General features: G+C 42.7%; 1 protein-coding gene across 2 annotated transcripts in view; it reads right to left on the reverse strand.

The window, feature by feature from the left end:
* LOC149464557 (integrin alpha-IIb-like) overlaps positions 1-20,868 on the reverse strand; it is a 57,833-nt gene that overhangs the window by 21,506 nt on the left and 15,459 nt on the right. The window contains exons 9-21 of one of the 2 annotated variants that reach the window (XM_089674555.1): positions 19,313-19,353; positions 17,885-17,935; positions 15,407-15,459; positions 13,860-14,068; positions 12,861-13,043; positions 11,959-12,004; positions 11,527-11,628; positions 10,338-10,393; positions 9,843-9,994; positions 9,644-9,769; positions 781-848; positions 532-679; positions 187-273 (exon numbers count right to left, since the gene is read on the reverse strand). In XM_089674555.1, coding sequence (XP_089530681.1) covers positions 187-273; positions 532-679; positions 781-848; positions 9,644-9,769; positions 9,843-9,994; positions 10,338-10,393; positions 11,527-11,628; positions 11,959-12,004; positions 12,861-13,043; positions 13,860-14,068; positions 15,407-15,459; positions 17,885-17,935; positions 19,313-19,353 — 1,322 coding nt within the window. The remainder of the gene's footprint in view (positions 1-186; positions 274-531; positions 680-780; positions 849-9,643; positions 9,770-9,842; positions 9,995-10,337; positions 10,394-11,526; positions 11,629-11,958; positions 12,005-12,860; positions 13,044-13,859; positions 14,069-15,406; positions 15,460-17,884; positions 17,936-19,312; positions 19,354-20,868) is intronic. The other variant, XM_089674556.1, reaches the window with a different exon arrangement.

The raw sequence follows: 20,868 nt of genomic DNA on the forward strand, positions 1-20,868 counted from the left end.
CTTTGGTGTTTAATTACAGCAATGTGCTTTTCTCCAACTCCAGTGCCAACTCGGTATGTGTTAGCCAATAGTGGCTTGTAAGGTAAAAAAACAATCATTAGAGTCTCTGAGAGATATACGAAGTTGGTGGAAGATTCAATCTAGCTGAACCAAAGTATAGTTGATGGAGTTGACCTAAAGACTCACCTGTGTTCCGTTTTTCATAGGATTCCCCAGCTCACACACCACATGCTCATTGTCATTTTCTTTTCTTGGACTGCACAGAACTTTTTCCTGGTGGAGAAGACCATGTTAGCGAAGATGGTAAGACCTGATCATTGTGGTGGCTCTAAGGACCAAGTGTTCTCACAACACACTGGGTTTTGTATGACGGGAAGTGTGCTGATACATCCAATATTATAAACTCTTCCTCCAAAGCACAGTAAAAAAATTAGAACTGTGACGGGAAGGAAAGGACCCAGCTTAGGGCCTCAACTTGCCCAAAGGTGGCTGAAGGCCTGCTGTTGATGTAGTTTCTCTTCTTCTACATACCTTACTTTCTCCCAAGACATGCATGTAATGAGCCCCAGAGGGGAGCCAGGCATGCAGCTCAGCTTCATAGGCCCGTTCTCCAAGGTTCATAACACTGAAGTTAATTTGTACAAAATTATCAATACCAATGATGAGCGGTTCTTCACTCCTTGTACGAAAGAAACAGAATGTTAGCCAGCTAGCTCAAGATAAAGATGTCTTCTCAAAGAATTAATAACCCACAACCTGGGGTAATAGAGGTAGACTCACCAGCTGGCACTCAGCTGCAGGTCAGGAACACAGACATTGTCTTCTCCACAACCCAACGAAATATGAACCTAAAACTCAGAAAAGGAGACGGTGTCATACAATATACTAATGATGTGGTGACACAGGGCTATATTAATAATGAGCATTCAGGGCCCACATGGCTGCCAACTTGGGAGCAGCAGCTGTGGCCATGCAGCCGCCGCATCCTACTTGAGTGTGGATTCACACTATAGCAGTGCGGGAAATCGCTTGTGATTCCGACAGGAATCTCACCGCATTCCTGTTCAAATCATATGCAATTCTTTGCAGTGCGATTTCAACCCATTCAATTTGTATGGGCTCAAATCGTACCGCATCTGCACGGAAAAGGTTCAGGAACCTTTTTTTTGCTGCATCGGAATGGGATCTTATTCAAATTCCACTGTGTTTTGCGATCTGTTTTGGTGTGTCATTAATTTAACATTGACACCGGCGGCAGATCGCATGAACAGAGTGCGATTTCAATGCGGTGTGGGAAACACTCAGGATTCTTTGCGTTTCACTCGCCGCACATATGTGGATCGGGTCTGAATGAATGGGGCTGCCTGCACGAGGATGCACGGAACACTTGTACATCCCCATACATCCCCATACGGGCAAACATGGCTCTAGCATACCCATGTGAGCAAGGCTTTATTCTTTATAATTCTGACAACACAAGTAATAGAGTTATATACAGTATATATATATATATATATATATATATACTTATTTTACTGTGTATATAAAGATTAATTCCAGGCATACCTCGGTTTACAAATTTAATTTGTTCTGTGGGACTTTTCATATTGCGAACAATTCGTAAACCGAAACGGTTAGGAATGCATTGAAAACCAATTAATCTGTTCCGGAGGTCAGAAAAAAGTAAAAAAAAAGTATTTTTCTGTTCAAAACTCTTTAAAAAGTGCACTTTTCAAAAAGGCATAGTACTGTACAGGGACATGATTAAAAAAAAATTAGTAAACGCATTGAAAACCAATTAACCACTTCCAGACCGGACACTTTTACCCCCTTCCTGACCAGGGCAATTTTCAGCTTTTAGCGCTATCACACTTTGAATGACAATTGCGCGGTCATGCAACACTGTACCCAAATGAATTTTTTACCATTTTTTTGAGACAGATAAAGCTTTATTTTGGTGGTATTTATTCACCACTGGGATTTGTATTTTTTTTGCTATGTAAATGAAATGTCCAAAAATTTTGAAAAAAAGTGTTTTTTTTATAAAATTTTACAAATAAATAATATTTCATCATAAATCTTAGCCAAAATTTATTCCGTTATCTTTTTAGTAAAAAAAAAAATCCAAATTAGTTTATAAGCAAAAATTATAATTTTTAAACATTTTTTTTACATTTTTATTTTATTTTTTTATATTATTATTTTTTATTTATTTATTTTTTTTTTACATACTGTCACCCTAGCAGTACAGTGTCACCATGGTGACACTGTACTACTTGTGGGGGGTGATGAAGATTTTTTTTTTTTTTTTTTACACTGATTGCTTTTACACCCATATAGGATGTAAAAGCAATCATTTCTCTTTCTCTCTGTGTGCATTCTTGCACTCATTGAGAAGTACTGAGTGAGCTGTGATTGGTCACAGCTTGTCACATGGTACAAGGCTTTTGTGAATAGCCTTGTACCATGTGACCTCTGTGATCATTCACAGATTTCACACATAGTAAGCAATGATGTCAGAAGTGACATCTTGCTTACTACTTTGCATGTGATCACTGATTGGCCAATCAGTGATCACATGATCGGGACCTCGTACAGAGGTCCCGTTCGACGATCGGTGTTTCACTGTGTCCGGAGGACACAGCGGACACCGGATCGCGGTGCTGCGCGCTCCCAGGGAGCGCGCACAAGCAGGGTGCGGGGAGGCCGTTTATAGATGGCCACCCGACCCTGCAGTGCCACCGTCCGGCCGTTTAAATACAACGGCTGGACGGGAGGTGGTTAAAGACTCAGACACTTGCTAATTCTTCTTTTTAGGTTCTCTCGCCCACTTTTATATAAAAGAAAATTCAAACATTAATATTTTCCCAAACAGAGGTTCATCAGCAGCACACTGATGTTGGCAATTTTGGCCTCCTGGCTATCTCAGTCTATGTCATCTGTTTCCACGCAGACAATCACTCACAGGCTTTGGCCTAGTCAGTACACAGGGCCACACACCTAAGGGACCATTCACAGCATAAAGCACATAAGGCAATCTATAAAAACTCTTCTCTACTTGTCAAAGCACTTCACGTGCCCCTTTACACATACCATGTGCATTTTTCTGTATGGTACTTTACTTTTTCAAAGGCATCTTTCTTCTGACCTAAATTGTTGTACCTGAGAGGTGTGTTGCAGCATGTTTATATGTGTTTACTTGCGTTTATGTGTGTTCCTGTGTGATAAAAAGCAAACGTGTGGCATTTTAATGCTCATTTATGGAACACATGTAAACTCAGCATGCTAATGTGCCTATGTCATATAGAAAACTATTGTTTTCTATGTGTCATTGCAGTTACCTGTATTCATCTTGTGAGGAAAAAATACAGGGAACTGCACATAAGAGGTGTGTGATTGTTTGCTGACTGGGCCAAAGCCTGTGTACTAGGCCAAAGCCTTTGACTTTGTGTACTGACTAGGCAAAAGCTGTGAGTCTGTGCGCAGAGTAGGCCCAAGCCTGTGAGTCTGTGTGCTGAGTAGGCCGAAGCCTGTGAGTCTGTGTGCTGACTAGGCTGAAGCCTGTGAGTCTGTGTGCTGAGTAGGCCGAAGCCTGTGAGTCTGTGTGCTGAGTAGGCCGAAGCCTGTGAGTCTGTGTGCTGACTAGGCCGAAGCCTGTGGGCCTGTATACTAACTAGGCAAAAGCTGTGAGTCTGCGTACTGACTAGGCAAAAGTCTGAGTCTGTGTACTAACTAGGCAAAAGTCTGTGTACTTACTAGGCAAAAGTCTGTGAGTCTGTGTACTGACTAGGCAAAAGTTTGTGTACTGACTAGGCAAAAGTCTGTGAGTCTGTGTGCTGACTAGGCAAAAGTCTGTGAGTCTGCGTACTGACTTGGGAAAAGTCTGTGAGTCTGTGTGCTGACTAGGCCAAAGCCTGTGTGTCTGTGTGCTGACTAGGCCAAAGCCTGTGTGTCTGTGTGCTGACTAGGCAAAAGTCTGTGAGCCTGCGTACTGACAAGGCGGAAGCCTGTGTACTATCTAGGCCGAAGCCTGTGTACTGTCTATGCTGAAGCCTGTGAGCCTGTGTACTGACTAGGTCGAAGCCTGTGAGGGACCGTTTCTGTGGAAACAGATGAAGCGTCTGAGTAGACTGAGGTAGCCAGGAGGCCAGATTAATTTATGTTCGGTGTCAATGTGCTGCTGCTGAACCCCTGTGTGTGAAAACCTTTACATTTTGGAACTTTCTTTTAAGTAAAAGTGGCCAAGACAACACTAATAAGAAGAACCAGCGAATAGTCGAGTCCTTGGACTTTCTACCTATAGGTAACTTTCATACATATAATGGAGGTGCATTGGATAGAATTGGAGAAATATGTGAACTGTACTCTATGTATTCTGTACATGAGACAGACAGTGTAGAAAGTGAGGAGAACCTACATGGGAAAAACAAGGCCTTAAAGAGACAGCAGAGGGACTACATGTATGGTTTTACAAAGATGGCCGAAAAAGTCTGGTGTTTGGAGGGGTGGTCACCACCTGTGGAAGCTCCACTAGCATCCAAATAAATACCGCTGTTTGGGAGAATGCCAGGGACGTGTGCAAGTGTGTGTTGGCAGCAGTGACCCCAAACTACTGCCTGCTGTGAGGGAGCAAAGGGCTGACCAGAATCTCAGGACAAGTACGGTTGCCTGCTGGAAATCAGGCCTGCTGTCCATGAAACAAATAGGTTGCCTATCAAAGATTCCGGCAAAGGAATGTGCCTTCTCCCATAGCAAACGGATATAGCATATCATTGGGAGACAAAAGCTGCAGCAGAGATTCGACTAAGTGATCCCAACAAGATGTGTGTGAGTTTCTGCCTGCCTGGAGGCTCCATGAGGGACGTTCCTTGATGAATAGTCGGCCAGTACTTTGCTTGGCATGTGGCCGGTGATTACATGGTGTGGTGACCTGCCCTATCTTATGGGATATGATAATGCTGCTGGGTATGAGTTATTACCTACAAACCCAGTTTCTGGTGCAAAAGGATCCACAGTCGCCCCTGGAAACGGCGGGAAAATTTCGTCTGGGCCTGCAGGAGGTGAAAAAAAGCATGTGAAGCCTACTGTTTGTTTACACGGGTGAAATCGCAGGTTACAGTGAAACAAGGGAAGCACCTGAGCTGTTCCAGTCCCAGCGCACTCAATTGCAGATGGCGATGTCTACTGAAAAGGTGGGCAAGGTTATCTTTAATAAAATGAATGTTGGAATTGCTTATATTGACATTAAGATGGTTGACAGGTAAAGTGGAACTAAAATTACCTGTTCTCTAAGGCTAGGTTCACATCTGTGTGTGCAGACGTGTGGCAGTGCCATCAATGGTATCCCCACGCATCTGCAAACACATATGTCAAGCACCATGAAGTTTGGCATGTTTTTTGATGAGTTAGGGACTTCTTTTCTGCATTTCTTGAGCATAGGGCAACCCATAGAAATGAATAGGTTGCCCTAAATGTGACGAAAACGCACCCGTGGGTGTGAACCAAGTCCAATGGTCTGGATCCAATCCCTCGCTGGTACTGACACCCTCTCCTGAAATGCTGGTCTTTGGGTTTGTCCATTGGTCGGCACTGGATGACGCAACTCCTATGTATGTACAGGAATGGGTCATCCTGGCACACATGGACCATGCCGGCAATGTAACTCAGTTGTATTTGAAAAAAAAATGTCTGGCGCCATTACTACTCATCAAGGCAGTTACAGGTGAATGGAGCCTCTGATTGACCTTTGACTCAGACAGTGGGGCTGATTTACTAAAACTGGACAGTGCAAAATCAGGTGCCGCTGTGCATAGAAACCAATCAGCTTCCGGGTTTTAGTCCCAGATCATATCAGTGCTACTTGCCATGTGATAAGTCACAGGACAAGTCTCACCCCATTGTCCGCAATGGAAGCGGTCATATCGGTGCGATTCCGACTTCTCAAGAAAAAAAAAAACCCTCTCTAGCAATACACACCAAACTGAGCATGTGCAGAGTGTCTTCACATGATATGTTTTATTAGGCGATAAGAGAGGAGTGCTGGAAGAAGGGGAGGGTCAGAGAAGACAGGATCAAAAAGCGTTTTTACACAATGCAGAGGATTAACTCCTTAGGTTCCACAGTGAGTATAACAAGCATGCTTTACTGCATATACAGACTGATTTTACTGTTGTGGGTTTAGTAACACTTTAATCAGCCAGTTTGTATCTGGCTGTAGCCTAAGCCCTCATTCACACCAATGAGATTTTTCATGTGATTTGACAGTTGAAAATCACATGAAAATCGCACCCTATTTGTGCCTATGGAACCGTTCAAATCGGTGTGACTCTGACTTGCACCGATTTTTGAGAATCCTGCGCTATTTTTGGCGATTTCATGTGTGACTTGCATTGACATCTGTGCAAGAAGTCGCACAGATGTTAGCAAGCCGCACTGACTGGAAGCTTTGAAATCGCAATACTTCAGCTGATTTCAAAGTGTGAAGCAGGGCTAAGGCAGCAGAGATTTCCCCAGAAAACTCCAAGAAGCTTGGTGTGCCTGAGCCAGAGGTTACTTAGAACAACTATGGTGCTGCCCTGGTGGGCAAGAGTATGTCTTCAGGGTGTTATTAGACTGTGTTGTGTGCCAAAATAGAAAATGAGAAATGTGTTAATGCAGACTGACATCTTTAAAAATGCTTTTATATTTGATGAAGAGTGACATGCTCACAGTGATTTTGTTATTGCAACCCGCTGCATTTAACAATACCAAATTACAATTGAATACGGTTGATGAAATGTGTAATATGTCTATTGTTCAGTGACTCTGTTCTTTTGTGTCTTATATAGATAGGTCAGTGATGCGAAGTACCTTTTTAATTGAAACATAGGAAAATTAGATTCGAATAACCTGACAAAAACTTCGATACCATTTTTAAAAGGGGTCTCTGTAAGCAAAAGTAGGGGGGAGAGTATTTCTGTTGTGCCAGATCCAGGGACTGCAGAACTGGTCAATTTGATGTGATGTCTGGGGCTGAAACATGTAATGAGATGGGTGATTGCCTAACAGTCACAGCAGAGATAGACACAGCAGTGGAAGTAGGCCCCCTACAGGTTCAGGAGGGTGGTCTGGGATAAAGATCTCAAGTAATTTAAGGTGGACGCAAAGACAGACTGTGTAGTGAGACTAGGTTCCCTACAGGTTCAGGAGGGTGGTTTGGGAAAATATTTTTTGCACAAATTAGGAAGGGCCAGAGAAGAGAAACATTACTAAATACCTTATTTGCCCAAAAAGAAGTCTTGAATAAAGAGTTAGAATATTTAAAAGTGTCATATGACTCAAATACATCTGTTCCTTCAGTGATGTGGGAATTTTAGTGATGAGACCGACAGAATGAAATGTTCACCAGACACTGGGAAACAAAGGAAGATTTGACACTTTGTTCAGCAGTTCACAAGATTCCATTGATAAGATTGAGAGTAAGAGAGCATCCATACAAGTAAGGGTGTCTATGGAAGTGCACCTGGAAAAAAATATGGGAATGTCTTGGCAGAGCCCATAGCAGAATGACAGTGGAGTACAAAGAGAGTCACCAATTGAGCCATGGAGATGAGTCCCCTTTAGGAAGAAGAAAAGTGATGATAGGAAGGAATATGTCTATATAGGCATAGCTGGTGCAGAGGTGCCAAGGCGAGGGGTTAAGGCCTGTGTGTTCCACCTTCCAGGTCAAAACAGAGGGGTGAAATATGTAAAATTACAACTGCCTGTCACTGTGTGAAAGGTTAAATGGCACTCAGTGTCCCAACGTAAGCTCTAATGAAGAAGGGGTGCCCTTTGAAACGCATCAGCTGTACTCTGAGTGTCTACCCCTATGATGGACTCGCGCAGGCTTCCTAATTTTTAAGTTCCTTTGAGGACTTACATGCTTGATTTACTTCGCTGTTTGTGAGTATCATTTTGTATTCAATAAAATTTTGGTTTACTGAGGTAATGCGCAAGGTTGGTGCGCTTTCTGTTTTGTTTCGCTTTGCAGTACTCAGTGTGCTAATCCGTACAGGTTGAGGGACTCCAGGGTGTGTGTTTGTGTGGAGGTTGTCCGTGGAATAAAAAGTTCTAGTATGGGTTCTGGAGCCCAGAGGCTTCGTAAAGACTTGGGAGGGACGAAGTATTTTATCCTGGGTCCATGTTTTCTGAGCAACTAGCTCCCACTGATTGAGCTGTACACAATCCCTTTTACTTTGGGAGTTAGTTTTGGGAAGGCTCCAACCCGGGAGGCAGGATGGCACCACTGAGGAGAGGGTGGGAGCCAGGGCAACTAAAAAGGATCCATGTGTGCACCAGTGCGTATTTGAGAATTGTCTACAAGAGAGACAAACAAGGGCTTGTAATCTATGAGGCCAGAGAAAGTCAGGAGGCTGCTATGAAGTATTTGCTGTGGAGATGTTGAAAATCTATTTTGTTTACATTAAAGTGTTCAACTAAGCCCTAAAACAAAGAATTGGCAAATGGTTGAGGGTGTATATGTGTCCCCTAGGTTTCTCGCATACTCATGGACAGGGGCTCCAGGCTATATGTCTGATGTAAACAATAAACTTGTTTTGTTTCAGTTATGCTATGCTTTGAGCTTGCCTTACAAAGCTGTCCTGAACTGTTGATTGTTGCCTTGCTGAATAAAAGTGCAGGACAAATCAGCTTTAACTAGTCCTGTCTTGTGCAAGGTTTACCATTGACTATAGTTGAGCCTGTCCCTCTTTAGGTGGCTGAGAAACATCCTTACTTCTGGCTTCTTTTTGTAATAGGTTTTCTGTATGTAAAAGACAATAAGGAGTGTATTCCAACATCACCAGCAGGTATGCTCCAGGATCAGCAAATTATAGACAAAAGGGACGGTAGTTGACTGGTGCACTGCAGCCATGCCTTGAAGGATGTCCTAACTGCTTTGGATACACTGCCTTTTGGCTAAGATCAAGTGTAGTATCTGTTCTTATAAATGTCCATTAGGGGTGCTCAGCCATCATTTTGGCCTTTGGCTGGGATGACTTGGTGTATAGTATTCCTGGTGGTATGATGGGGGTTCTAAGGGATCTTCCTGGTGAGAAAGAAAGCAAATTAAGTGCCCACTGGGTAAGGTGGGAGTCAGGAGTATTTCCCTTGTGTGGGGCCCTCTGATCTGAAAATCTAGGGTGTGGGTATTTGGGCCTACCCTGAAGTCTAGGGGGAAGATGTGTTGTCCTTATGCCCTTTCCTGCCTAGGGGAGGTCTGTCTTCGAGGCAAACCCCTTACCTAGTACTTGTTGGTTGGCTTAAGCTTACCATGAGGAGCTGGGTCCCTCAGGCCTTTTGGCAAGATGTACCTAAGTGTGCCTTGCCCCTCTCAGGAGCCTTGCACAAGAAAGGCTCCTTCCACTTTAGGAGGTCACCTTAAGAACATCTTTTTTGTGTGTTCAAATACACTTTTTTGGTTTCCTTTTGGTGTTTTGTTTTTGCATATGGCAGGCTTGAAAGAAGAAAAAGAAACAACAAAACCCCTTTATATATAGGTTGTGTTTCTTGTTTAAAGTTTAAGGTCTTACTTTCAGTTTTAGGGTATACTTTTAAAGAATTTTGACCTCCTGGAGATGTCCACATCTAACCAAACTTGGCTTCACTCCTGATCAGATCTCACCTGTTGCTGCAAGAAGGTGTTCCCTTGTATTAGAGGTGGTAAAACGCTAGATGATTGTCCATTCTCCATGCTGACATTCACACTTACAGCTATGGGGCTCAGCTTATCTTTAAACTCAGTGTCATCCTATTGGAAATAACAAAATGGGTTCAGTCTGCCAGAGGTACAGCAGAATCTGCAATAGAGGCTGGGTACACACCTTTAGATATGCTATATTGTCAGTGCAGGTCAGTTGTGAGTTGCTTTGAACATCTGCAGTTATTGTATTGTTTGGTTGGGGTGGGTCCAAGAAGAGGGATCTGCGTAGAAATCTGCTTTTCTGACTGTCCAGCTGGATTTCCATAGAAAAAGCTAAAAAAAAAAAAGAAATAGAGGAAGAAATAATAGAAGAGCAAAATAGAAAGTGGCTTTAGCCCATCCAAAACATTATGAGTACAAGTAGATGTTGATGGGAGGAATCACCCATTGATTTCACATCTCTGAAGATCTGGAAAATCCTTTCAGCCTTGAGCCTTACAGACTCTTAGATTTCCTGTCCCTTCACTCATAATGTAAAAGAAATAGTGATAGAGACCTGCCCAGATAGTGGGTGGAGCAGGGAGCTGAAGCCCAGATATTTTGCTGATTCCTTGAGAAAAAAAAAGAATCCAGAGGGTGATTCTACCCAACAGGCGTACAACTGAATCATTCTCACTTAGTGTCTCAGGAAGACTTTTCCCCAAGGCCTGGATACAGACTCTCACTGTGAAACTAGAAAGAACAGAAAGAGCAAAAATTGGTTAAATGGACAGTCCACCCAAAGGTAGAGAATAAAATCAACTGACATTACGTTATATCTTTCCGGAAGTCTGATGGCTCCTTTTGGTGGCCTTGAAATACAATTATGGAGCCACAGATTTTTCACATAGAGGATAATGAGTGGTATTAGTAGTTCTTATACGAACAGTTTTTAAAATAAAAACTCTCCACCCCCCTCCCTGACCCCCAACATATTCTCGATTTAACCCACAATTAGGACCCTACTTTGTTCTTTATGACAGTGACTGTGACAGACCCAACCGGGACAGAGGTTTTTGGAGGGGAATGTAGGCTAGCCTCTTGCCTACTGACCATGGGCCCTGGCGTCTAAGGGGGCTTTATTCTTTGGGAGGTGTGTTTCAGGGACACATGGACTTGAATCCAAAGTAAAAGACCCAACTTAGATAATAACCTACTTCGGTTTTTTTTAAAGCCCTCTTCTTTCTTCCTGGCACTGTCCATGCCTCAGTAGCTCACCATGGACTTGAATGTGCATACCGCTGGAGTAAGGCCCCATTGAAGTCTATGGAGAGCTACTTTTGAAGGCACAGACAGCGCCAGTCAAGATTTCTGCAATGAGGCTATAAACACAGCAGGAGACCACCACCATAGGAAAAAGGTTAGCAGATACCCGGGTGAGGAGGTTAAGGCTAATGCTGCTCGTACACGTATAGATTTTTTAACAAGAATATTTGTACAAACATTTGCATGAAAGTTCTTTGTATATTCGATGACTGGATGAATGTTGTTTGAAAATTTCACTTGCGTTTAACATTCGATTATAGAATGAATGTAATTTCCGAACAAAAACTATGTGCACTGTTTGAAATTTGTTTGTTTAAGAAAAATATTCCATCCTGCTCCTTTCAATTTTCTCTTTACTGTGGTTGAAAGCGAAAGTCGATTTAACCCCACTAAAGATTAGAAAATCGAACAAATGTTCTTTTAAACAAAAATTTTAGATCGAAAATTGATATATGTATGGTCAGCATTAGATTAGGTTAGGGAGAATGTGGGGGGTGTTGAGAGTTTTTACTTTAATGTCCTCATAACTTTGTTAGGTCTTTATATAGCTACATACTCACCAGGTGACATGACCCCAACCAGGCTGTCTACAGCTCTTCAGACTTGGGTTCAGGGAGTCTGGTAAAAACATAGAGGTATGGAGAAGGAGTACCGGCTGGGCCCTGAAAGAAGGATACAAAAAAAGAAAAGTAAACTGATTAGCAATTGGATAAAACATTCTATGTACAATAAGCTATTGGTGGAAAAACTCACCAATGGGAAAGTCGACAAAAACAAAGTTGCATTTCTAGTAAAATGAGAAGGGATAGAACGTGAGACATAGTTTTCATTGTTGTCTGTACCTTCCTGTCTCTGTGACAGGCACACTCTATTTCTTATATGGGTGCCACCGGGACAGGAAATAAGGGACATTTTCTCTCAAACGGGATCAGATTGAAATGAAAAACTGAAATACATTTTGGTACGTTCCTGTTATATTTATGTCCTCATACCTGTACACATAGACTGCATCAGCTTCAAATGCTCCAACGATTAGATCTATAAATAATAACAAAATGAGCTTATAAAATAAGGACAACTTCAGTTTTTTTGCAAAGACCTCCCAGCAATCAACAGTTCCTACACATTCTGACCATTGACCACCATTTTAATGCACCTTTTTGTTACGTTTTACCCTTTCCTGGGAATATTCCTCCCTTAGTCATGTAGCTTTTCTGTTAATTTAATTCCTCCAGATCTGGCTTCCATGTGAGCTAAAGAAAGTACATCACACTTAAAATTCCATGGTGTCACAATGATAGGTGGCCATGGTGAAAGCTGGGAGCTGTCTGTGAGAACATGGTTTATTGTAAAACACCTTTTAACATACCGGTACATATGCTAAAAAGAGGGCTTGTAAGGGATAGGGATCCATTGTAAAAGACAAAGCCAAACAAGATGGCTGTGGCCCTCTGAAAATGCCCCCCCCCCCCCAAGTCAGTCCTCCCCTAGGCTGAAGAATTTTTTTGCAGAAACTGGGTTAAAGCCAGCAGATGTGTAGGGTCTAGTTGGCATTGTTTGTTTCCTATGACTTCACTTTTTCTTAGTGGTGTCCTCAGCTAATCTGCAGTAGGTATGCAAGGAGATATAGTCCATATCAGGACTGACATTATTCCATGAAAATCAATCCACCATACACCCTGCCTTTTCTGATCTCATTGAAGGTGCCACTTGGTAGGTTTTAAATCAGGGGACATACACAGCAACAGATGAACCCACACTCTGTAAACTTTAGCTATTGCCTCTACATGACTTTACATTTTCAATGTTAAGGGGAACAAATCTAAACCCTTTTGAATAAAAGAAGCTTGAAGATGGGATTGGGTTGTATTTCTGCTTAATTACAGCTTATTACCTGGATATCCATTCTGATCAATGTCTTCCCCTCCTCTCAGAGAAAAGCCAAACCTGGATGAGGTCTCTGGTTGGCCCTCCAGAATCTGTGATGGCTGTGTGGACAAACCGGACTTCTCACCCTTGTATATGTACACACAGCCTGCTCCAGACTGTCCTCCAAAAGGAGAGCCTACAGCCACATCTAGGGAAAGACAAGTGGCTAGTGAGTGATTTCTGAGTACATCATGATTCGCTAAAAGGGAAATTATAAAGGATGTATCATGTAGCCCACCAGCCAAATGAATGTACAAGTTAACCACTTGCTCTCCTGAGGATTTACCCCCCCCCCCCTTCCTGTGCAGGCCATTTTTTGCGTTACGGCGCTGCGTTACTTTAACTGACAATTGCGCGGTCATGCAACGCTAAATTTCACCCAAATGAAATTTATGTCCTTTTTTCCCACAAATTGAGCTTTCTCTCATTGCTATTTGATCACCTGTTTTTTTTTTTTTTGCTCTATGAAAAAAAGGCCGACAATTTTGAGAACAAAACAATATTTTTGAATTTTTGCCATTAAACATGTCCAGTAAAAAAAATAAAAAAATCTAATTTTGCCAGAAATTTACGCCAAAATGTATTCTGCGACACGTCTTTGCTAAAAAAAATCCCAATACATTAATTGGTTTACGTGAACGTTATAGTGTCTACAAATGGCGGTATAGATACTGGGATTTTGTATTTTTACTAGTAATGGCGGTGATCAGCGACTTATAGCAGGACTGCGGGACGGCAGTGGACATTCTGACACTGGGGGGGAACTGACTTGGTATCACTGACATCCCTTCACAGGAAATAAGGGAAGGGGGAAGTGAGCTGATGACCTTGCAAACAGAGGCTGTTAGAAATGTTAAAGTTTAAAGGGGAACTCTGCAATATCTGGGTGCTGCCACACAACCACTAAACTTTATATATAGGGAAAGATGATTTGATAGTCACATAGAAATGTCTCTTCTCATACCATTGTATCCATCTTGATCCAGGTCTCCCAGGGAAGCAATGGATGCACCGAACTGTCCATAAACATATGTCCCACTGAGGATCTGAGGGTCTTTGTCAAGAATTTCAGGGCTGTTCTGTTTATAAACGTAGACTTGTCCAACTTCCAGGAGCTTTCCTCCTGCCTTGCGCTCAATGAAAAGAGGAGCTCCCACCAGCAAATCATCAAGGCTGAATGAAATATACAGAAAAGCTGTAATACAGATGTGACTAGCCAACTATAGACTATGAAGCTCTTGATACACTGATCTCCAACTAGTCTCTAGCAGGGGCGGACTGACCATTTGGAAACTCGGGCACTGCCCGAGGGCCCGGGGTCAGTAGGGGACCCCATGAGATGCCCCTGGTACCTTTTTCATAGGCTTTTTTGAGTTTGGGCAAGGACACAGGGGCCCCATGATCCCCTATTGCCCGGGGCCCCATGAGTTGTCAGTCCGCCCCTGGTCTCTAGTTCTCAATCACATGCAAATAGCAAAGTACACCAAACATGACAATAATATCATAATATTAGTTACAGGCTAGCTATACACATTTTTTTGGCTAGGGTTAGGAAGAGCTACATTTTGTTCTAGGTGTTTAACTTCTATCAGACCCCATTGGAAGATTTGTTTTTCTCACCTTTTGTGCCTGTGACCCATGTACAAGAATTGAGGGAAAAATCTGCAACAGGGACACAGACACAAATAAAAATCTGTAAAAGCAGCAAGAGAGCTACACCAATGGCCAGAGAGTCCAGAATAAATTTTTACCAAAAATTGACAGAAAAAGAGAGCTCTGTGTTGTACAACCTGCAGGTAGAATTAACCAGTTCTACATTTACAAATAATATAAATATTCTGTTGATTTCAGTACATTTTGAGGTCACATGTATAAATCCTGAGGAAAAGGGGGGAGGGGGTTGAATTCCTGAAAGGCATTGGTTTCTTATTTTTATTATCAATTTTTAATTAAAACCTATTCTGGACTCTACGACCCAGTGTGACACCCTTATTGCTTCATACACTCTTGTAATGCCCTCAGAACCCCCTATCCTTTTGTTGGGGGTGTTCTGGTACACGTGACTTTGGAGTGGGGGTGAGGAGCAGACTGTGGGCCAGTGTGAGCAGAAAAATTCCTGGAAATAATGGGAGTAAACAATACCCCATCATTGGTATTAGGAGGAATAGTTCCCTGTTGTGGGTATCAGGGGAATGAATAGTGCTCCATTTTTGGTGTCCAATAAGGAAACGCTGCCCCATCGTTGGATTTCAGTGGCAGGATTTATGTCCCATTGTTGGTGTCAGTGGAAAGAAGTGGGAGGAGAAGTGTCCAAAGGGCCAGATAAAGGCAAACAAAGGGCCACATCTGGACTCCAGGCAGCAGTTTGAAGACCACTGACACACTGATAGTAACAATACAAAGATTTTTATACTATGACTGCAGTACCCCAAAACAAACACTAGAGGACTCTTGATTCAACCTAAAGAAACTACAGTAGTAGAATACCATATTCTTGATTGGAACACTCACTTATCACCATTGATATCTGTGACAGCCACCGAGTGACCAAAATATGCAGCAATCTGAAGGTGAAAAGACGCAAACAGGCATTAGACGCTATTCACAAAAGCACATTGCATAGAGGATGTTCATTACAATGTGCCATTTACTATTTTGTTATACAACCCAAAATGTATTTTTTTTCTCCCAGTTCCCTAAATGTATTACTTCACCTGAATTTACTGCACATTTATTACTTATTGATTTTTACATATTATTACCTATTCGGACAGCTTTTTATTTCTATCTATGACCCCCATTGGAGAGATATTTCCCCTCTTCCTATCATTGTGACATCTGTTCATGAAGAGCAGGATGCAATTGTCCCTGAGACTTAAAATGTTACTAAACCCCGGACCCTACATTCACTATATCCGGTCTCCCTGGACCCTGCATTCACTAAATCTGGTCTCCCCGGACACTGCATTCACTATATCTGGTCTGCCCAGGACTCTGCATTCACTATATCTGGTCTCCCCGGACACTGCATTCACTATATCTGGTCTCCCCAGGACCCTGCATTCACTATATCTGGTCTCCCCGGACCCTGCATTCACTATATCTGGTCTCCCTGGACCCTGCATTCACTATATCTGTTCTCCTCGGACACTGCATTCACTATATCTGGTCTCCCCAGGACCCTGCATTCACTATATCTGGTCTCCCCGGACCCTGCATTCACTATATCTGGTCTCCCCAGAACCCTGCATTCACTATATCTGGTCTTCCCGGACCCCGCATTCATTATATCCGGTCTCCCCGGACCCTGCATTCACTATATCTGGTCTCCCTGGACCCTGCATTCACTATATCTGGTCTCCTCGGACACTGCATTCACTATATCTGGTCTCCCCAGGACCCTGCATTCACTATATCTGGTCTCCCCGGACCCCGCATTCACTATATCTGGTCTCCCCAGAACCCTGCATTCACTATATCTGGTCTTCCCGGACCCCGCATTCATTATATCTGGTCTCCCCGGACCCTGCATTCATTATATCCGGTCTCCCCGGAACCTGCATTCATTATATCTGGTCTCCCCAGACCCTGCATTCACTATATCTGGTCTCCCACAGTACACACAACATGGAAGTGCAATTATTTTAGTAAATATAAACTGCTAAATACCTTTTCTCATCAGCAGTTACAGCAGTCTTGTGACTTCTATTAGTGTCCAGCTTAGCACTGGTTAAGCTTGTAGGGGGAGTTTGCTTTAGGAGGATGCAGAACCCCTGACCTCTGGACAGTGCTGATTGGCCCTGTGCTGATCACATGCACTCTCCCAAGAAAAAAAAAACATTCTGCAGCAATACACGCCAAACTGAGCATGTGCGGAATGTCTCAGCACGATATGTCCTATCAGCAGACTAGAGGGGAGCACTGGAAGAACGGAAGGATCAGAGAAGTCACCCCTTTAGGTTCTACAGTGAGTATATCAAGCATGCTTTACTGCACATACAGACTGATTTTGCTATTGTTAGTTTAGTAACACTTTGAAGCTGAACTTCCTTAATTAAGAAAAACAATATCTCTTTTTGAACCATACGATATCTTATCCATATATTCCTCAGTTGCCATAAAGAGATATAAATTAGCTTTGTGTGCACCAAATGCCTTTGAAAACCCAGCTATTACCTTTTAAAAGTAGTGGTGACATCATTACTGTGCTCTACATAACCTGTGCAGAGAGCAGAACTGTGGGAGGGGCCCAGAAGGCTCCTCCCACTACAGGCTGGCAGCAGGAAACTACAGGAGGGGGCAGAGACAAGACCAGTCACCCTGCACAAGGAGAGAGAGCATCAGCAACTTGTCTTTATTACAGAAAGACAAAGGTTCACACTGGATTACTGCACAGATTTGGAAGAAATACACAAAGCACACCAAGGTTCAAGGAAGAATAAACACGGCTCTTGTATTTAGACAACATTTGCTAATCCCGGAGTTCAGCTTTAAATACATGAACAGCAATTAAAACTTTGTCAGAAATTATAATGTATATAATTAAATGTTTTAAGCCCCATATATACGGGCCAAATATCAGCCAAAATCAGCTGGTACAGTAGATATTAGCCTACATTCGGCCCACGTGTACAGTCCTTGTCCGACAGAAGCTGATCTCATGACCAGCTTCTGTCAAATGAGCATGCTGGAAATCCAGCAGCCGATTGTCATATGATCTGCGCTCTCAGCCAATGGCTGCGAGAGCTGACCTGTGAGTTCTGGTGGGTGGGGGGTGGTTCCCTTGTCAGAACACAATAGCTCAGCGGGGAGATCGCTGTACTAACATTGCATAATTAATACAGAGACCTCCTCAGTTTTTCTGGTCCAGTACACTGGGTTGAACAACAAAAAACTTAGCGTCTTTACCAGGCATTCGTTTTCCTCCTTGTCCCTATTGGAGAACATTACCATCACTTGCTATCCTGATAATGACAGAGATAAACCCACCTGATTTCCTAGGATTCTGAACAGTTTAACGGGACCACTGTATATTTCCACCTGGAAAAGATCAGAACTGAGTTGACTTTGTGGGTTAATGGAATGGTGCCAAGAAGAGGCAGTTTGTTATTTTTCTCTCTTTTTTTGCAGTGAGGATTAGTCTAGTATTGGGCACGAACAGGGTGTGTATACAAAACATTTTTTCCTTTACTGCTTTTCTTCATTTACTCCATAAAGACGTGGTGCCCAATAAACTATTGTGTGTCCCACATTTTTTGGCGCACTTGACATACGCAGATTGCTAGAAGTTCCTTGCCTTGTGGCTGATTGACCTCCCTTCTGATCGTGCCTCCATAATTCCAGGACCATCATCACTTGGCCGAGCCAGCAGCATTACCAATCATCATTTTAGTTATCTGTAAGGGTGGCATTGTGACCACCACTGTAAGGGTTGTATTCTTCCTACTGACTACCAATGTATAAGGCATTTTTTCCATTTGCTCCATATTATTTCATTAAGGGTTCCCTGGGACCTCTAAATTATATTAGGGGTTCCACTTGGGAAAAACATTTGTTGAAAAAGCTGGTATAGCACAGATCCAAAGATACAACTCTCCTGGGGTTAGAAATGAGCAGTTCTGTGTTTGTTATGAATACAGCTGATATCAGGGAACACATCTCCTATACGATTTTCCTTTGAATGTGATGTTTTATTTCTGTGAACCACTCTACGATTTACATGGCATCATGTGTTGATGCCTTCCCAAATACTGAGATGCATCTTTCTTGCATTGTCAAAACTTTAATAGACATATTGGAAAAGAAAAAGCTGGTATAGACTCTTACCAGAGGGAGACTGAACCATAGACAATCACCAGAGGGAGCAGGCAGTGGACAGCTCTGTTCTACTCAGGAGTCTGCACTTCTCTTCTCCGACTGGTGATCGTTTCTGATCACAGAAGAGTGAGAAGTAGCATTATGTCCACTGTATTAATCCCTGTTCAATGACCGCATCCTGGGTGTGCGCTGTCACTGTGCAATATGTGCTTAATAAACATGGACTGAGGGACCTCTGTTTAATAGGGACACTGTTTCCACAAATATACATGCCACAGGACGGGGCACTGCACAATATATAGTTTATTTGGCCCATGGTGTAAAAAGATTGGCGTGAAGAAACGTGAATGGCCTGCTCAACCTCTACTGGACATCTTTTAGGATGATGATTGCAAGCCAGATCTTCTCATCTAACATCGGTATCTGACCTTACATTTAGTCAATGGAGACACAAACAGCAATAACTGAAAGATATTCTAACCCTTACCCTCTCAGTGCTCTTTAATTCACACATGATTTAACTATTGCATTTAGCATTCAAGTTTTCCACATTGCTTTACGCTGTAAGATGTCTTCATAATGATAATTTACTGTACTAACCAATCCTTTGTTTTCAAAGTTCGGAGCACTGATGATGATTTCTGGAAAACAAAAATCATTTTATTATAGTTTAGCCTCCTGTATAGGTCCTGAAATGCTTAGGGTGGAAAGCGTTGGACTCAACCTTCTCCGGTACATCCAGCTGTAGGGCATTATGCTACCTTGCTGCTGAACACTTACCTTGAGTAAACCTAAGAGTCACTAATAGACACCACAGCTCACTCTATAATCTAGCAGCCGAGCCAAACACACCTCCCTTTTTGTTCAAACACAACCCCTCTCTTCCATGGCACTACCAGTTTGCCTGATGAAGGGTTTGGTCATTAACATGAGGTTACTGTCCTGTTAGCTGGATCCGCCCCAGAGGGTATGTAGGCTCCTAGCTTCTATGAAAAGACCACCCATATGATATGATGAAGGGTTTGGTACCCCAATAAAGGGTCATTAACAGGAGGTTATTGTCCCATTGGCTAGACCCACCCCAGAGGGTATGTAGGCTCCTAGCTTCTATGAAAAGATCACCCATATGATATGATGAAGGGTTTGGTACCCCGATGAAGGGTCATTAACAGGAGGTTATTGTCCCATTGGCTAGACCCACCCCAGAGGGTATGTAGGCTCCTAGCTTCTATGAAAAGATCACCCATATGATATGGTTTGGTACCCTGATGAAGGGTTTGGTCATTAACAGTAGGTTATTGTCCCGTTGGCTACATCCACCCCAGAGGGTAAGTAGGCTCCTAGCTTCTATGAAAAGACCACCCATATGATATTCAAGATAGAAAAAGAGCTGAATAAAGAATCTCACCAGTGAAGGCATGTAGTAGAGTCCCCAGGATTCATTCCTCTTTGTTGGTAGCAGCATTTGTTATTGTACAGCACCGTAACACCCCTCTTAAGACTCCAAAATAATGGGACAAGTGGGTTAGTAGCCATACTTTTGGAACTTTGCCATAACTTTTGGATTTGCTTCTACCATGTTTATGGACTATACCTCAGGCATTCGTTGTACTGGTTAATTGAAAACTGATTTATTTGCGTTCAGTAAGTAAACAAAAAAAGCAAGCCATGTCTCGTTAATGTGTTTAGGGAAGACAGACAGCATATGAACATATGAAATGAGACTCTGTGAAACACAGTGCACAGCCAATATATGGGGAGAATGAACTTTAGCAGCCTGTTTGGGTTGGGAGTTAGTGATGGTTTAGTGACGGAGGGTCCACCAGAGGTCATAGCTGGGAAGATTCCCCATGGGTGCATGCATCTAATGGGCCTCCTATAGGTCTCAGGTTTTGCATGTCATCCTCTATGAACCACTGAGCATTTTGAGGCCTTGGGAACAAAATGCAATTTTTACTACTGATCAAACCCAAGGCCTTGGTGTGTAAATAACCAGCAGGGTATAGTTGGAGCCTTGGCTCGACCCCCATGTAAATCTGTACTGAGGTTACCTGCCTGGAAACTGGCTTAAAAACTCAGACACTGGTGAGCCCTTTAACACTCCTCTATACCAATATAGAGAATTGGTGGGGAAGGACAGGAAGTGTGGGAAAAAA

This window comes from Staurois parvus, unplaced genomic scaffold (genome assembly GCF_062004578.1).
Source record: "Staurois parvus isolate SC_StPar_1 unplaced genomic scaffold, SC_StPar_1.0 ptg000151l, whole genome shotgun sequence".
In the NCBI taxonomy this organism is placed as follows: Eukaryota; Metazoa; Chordata; class Amphibia; order Anura; family Ranidae; genus Staurois; species Staurois parvus.